Consider the following 2,152-nt stretch of genomic DNA (forward strand, 5'->3'; position numbering starts at 1 on the left):
ACAAACCCCCATTCCCTCCACCCCCCGCCGCTCAGTAACAGCAGTGGGTACCATCTACAAGATGCACTGCAGCAACTCCCCCCAGGCTCCTCAGACAGCACCTTCCAAATCCCACGGCCACTTCCATCGGGAAGGACAAGGGGCAGCAGGTACATGGGAACACCACCCCCTGCAAGTTCCCCTCCGAGCCCCTCACCGTCCCGACTCGGAAATATATTGGCCGTTCCTTCAGTGTCGCTGGGTCGGAATCCTGGGACTCCCTCCCTGAGGGCGCTGGGTGGGGGGTCCCTATACCACACACGGTTCAAGATGGCGGCTCACCCCCACTGGTGATTGAGGAACGGGGCAATAAGCGGTGGGCCCAGCTCTGTGAAGGTACCTGGATTTGAATTGTTCAAAGGATCGTTGAGAATAGTGCAGGTAATCCCTGTGCATCACTTTTCACCTAGCTACAAGCTCTGGAAATGGGGCAACTCGTTCCTTTTCTGACCTGGAAGGCGGCGGAGGTCTGGAGTCCTCATCATGTGAAAATGCCCTTTTCAAACCGCAGCGTGCAGACCAAGACAAGGGCAGGAGTGGTAATGTAACAGGGAACGGGTGGGCGATCCGCAGTGAACCGATCTCACCAACTCTTGCCTCGACTGACATTCCCCCCCCCCCCCCCAAAGATTGGGACAAATCAGCAACAAAGTGGGGGCCCAGTAGCTGCGGCCCACCCTCTCGGGCTCTTCTCCGTGGCCCCAGGCAGAAGCGAAGGGCAGGCCGTAAAATTGTCGCCGATCTTTATTTCCTCCTGCTTTAAGGACAGGCCGTCATCAATAGCGAGAGGGGCATTCGTTGCCCTTTCCCTCAGTGACCTTGAACCCAGCTGCTCACTTGCTACTTGCAGGCGGCCATTACGAATCAACCACTTCACTTTAGTAGGCCCGACTAGGGGTCAGGAGGGCCAATCTCCTGGGACATTAATGAACCCGATAGGTGTTCTTCGATAAGTTGATGAGAGGTTAAAGGTCACCATTAGTGCATGATTTGATTTTCCAGGTTTATGAATTGAATTTACACAGGACATCCTAATTTCCTTGCCTTTCAGTATCATACAGAGGTGAAACGCTGGGATGTAGTCAAAGGAGTTCTGGGCAAGGCCAAGTTTGAATCCTCGAAGGATTTGGAGGTAATAGCATCGATTAGTTTGTAACCTCTCCACAGAACTCCAGTTTTCTCATTTACTTCTCATACCGCTTGAACTCCGGTCTCATTCCTCATGGTCCTGGAACGTTTAGATTAAATTAGATTCCCGACAGTGTGGAAATAGGCCCTTCGGCCCAACAAATCCACACCGACCCTCCAACGAGTAACCCACCCAGACCCATTCCCTCTGACTAATGCACCCAGCATTATGGGACAATTTAACACGGCCAATTCACCCTAATCTGCACATCCCTGAGCACTATGGGTAATTTAGCATGGCCAATCCACCCTAACCTGCACATCCCAGAGCACTATGGGTAATTTAGCATGGCCAATCCACCCTAACCTGCACATCCCTGAACACTATGGGTAATTTAGCATGGCCAATCCACCCTGACCTGCACATCACTGAGCACTATGGGTAATTTAGCATGGCCAACCCACCCTAACCTGCACAGTCTTTGGACTGTGAGAGAAAACCGGAGCACACGGGGGAAACCCTCGCAGGCACAGGGGGAGAATGTGCAAACTCCACACAGACAGCCGCCCGAGGCTGGAATCGAACCCAGGGCCCTGGTGCTGTGAGGCAGCGGTGCTAACCACTGAGCCACCGTGCCCTTCCCTTTCTTTGGGAAACACATGTTTCAGACACACAGCATTGATTTTAAAATAGGGTCAGATATAAAAGCATGAAATACACTGGGCAGGGACAACCCTGCGTTAGATACAGAGTAAAGCTCCCTCTACACTGTCCCCCATCAAACACTCCCAGGACAGGGACAGCATGGGGTTAGATACAGAGTAAAGCTCTCTCTACACTGTCCCCCCATCAAACACTCCCAGGACAGGGACAGCATGGGGTTAGATACAGAGTAAAGCTCCCTCTACACTGTCCCCCATCAAACACTCCCAGGACAGGGACAGCACGGGGTTAGATACAGAGTAAAGCTCCCTCTACACAGTC

General features: G+C 52.6%; 1 protein-coding gene across 1 annotated transcript in view; it reads left to right on the forward strand.

The window, feature by feature from the left end:
* LOC122543190 overlaps positions 1-2,152 on the forward strand; it is an 18,105-nt gene that overhangs the window by 1,597 nt on the left and 14,356 nt on the right. Inside the window, exons 3-4 of the mRNA XM_043681623.1 lie at positions 450-578; positions 1,091-1,171. Coding sequence (XP_043537558.1) covers positions 450-578; positions 1,091-1,171 — 210 coding nt within the window. The remainder of the gene's footprint in view (positions 1-449; positions 579-1,090; positions 1,172-2,152) is intronic.

The sequence above is a fragment of the Chiloscyllium plagiosum genome, chromosome 42 (genome assembly GCF_004010195.1).
Source record: "Chiloscyllium plagiosum isolate BGI_BamShark_2017 chromosome 42, ASM401019v2, whole genome shotgun sequence".
In the NCBI taxonomy this organism is placed as follows: domain Eukaryota; kingdom Metazoa; phylum Chordata; class Chondrichthyes; order Orectolobiformes; family Hemiscylliidae; genus Chiloscyllium; species Chiloscyllium plagiosum.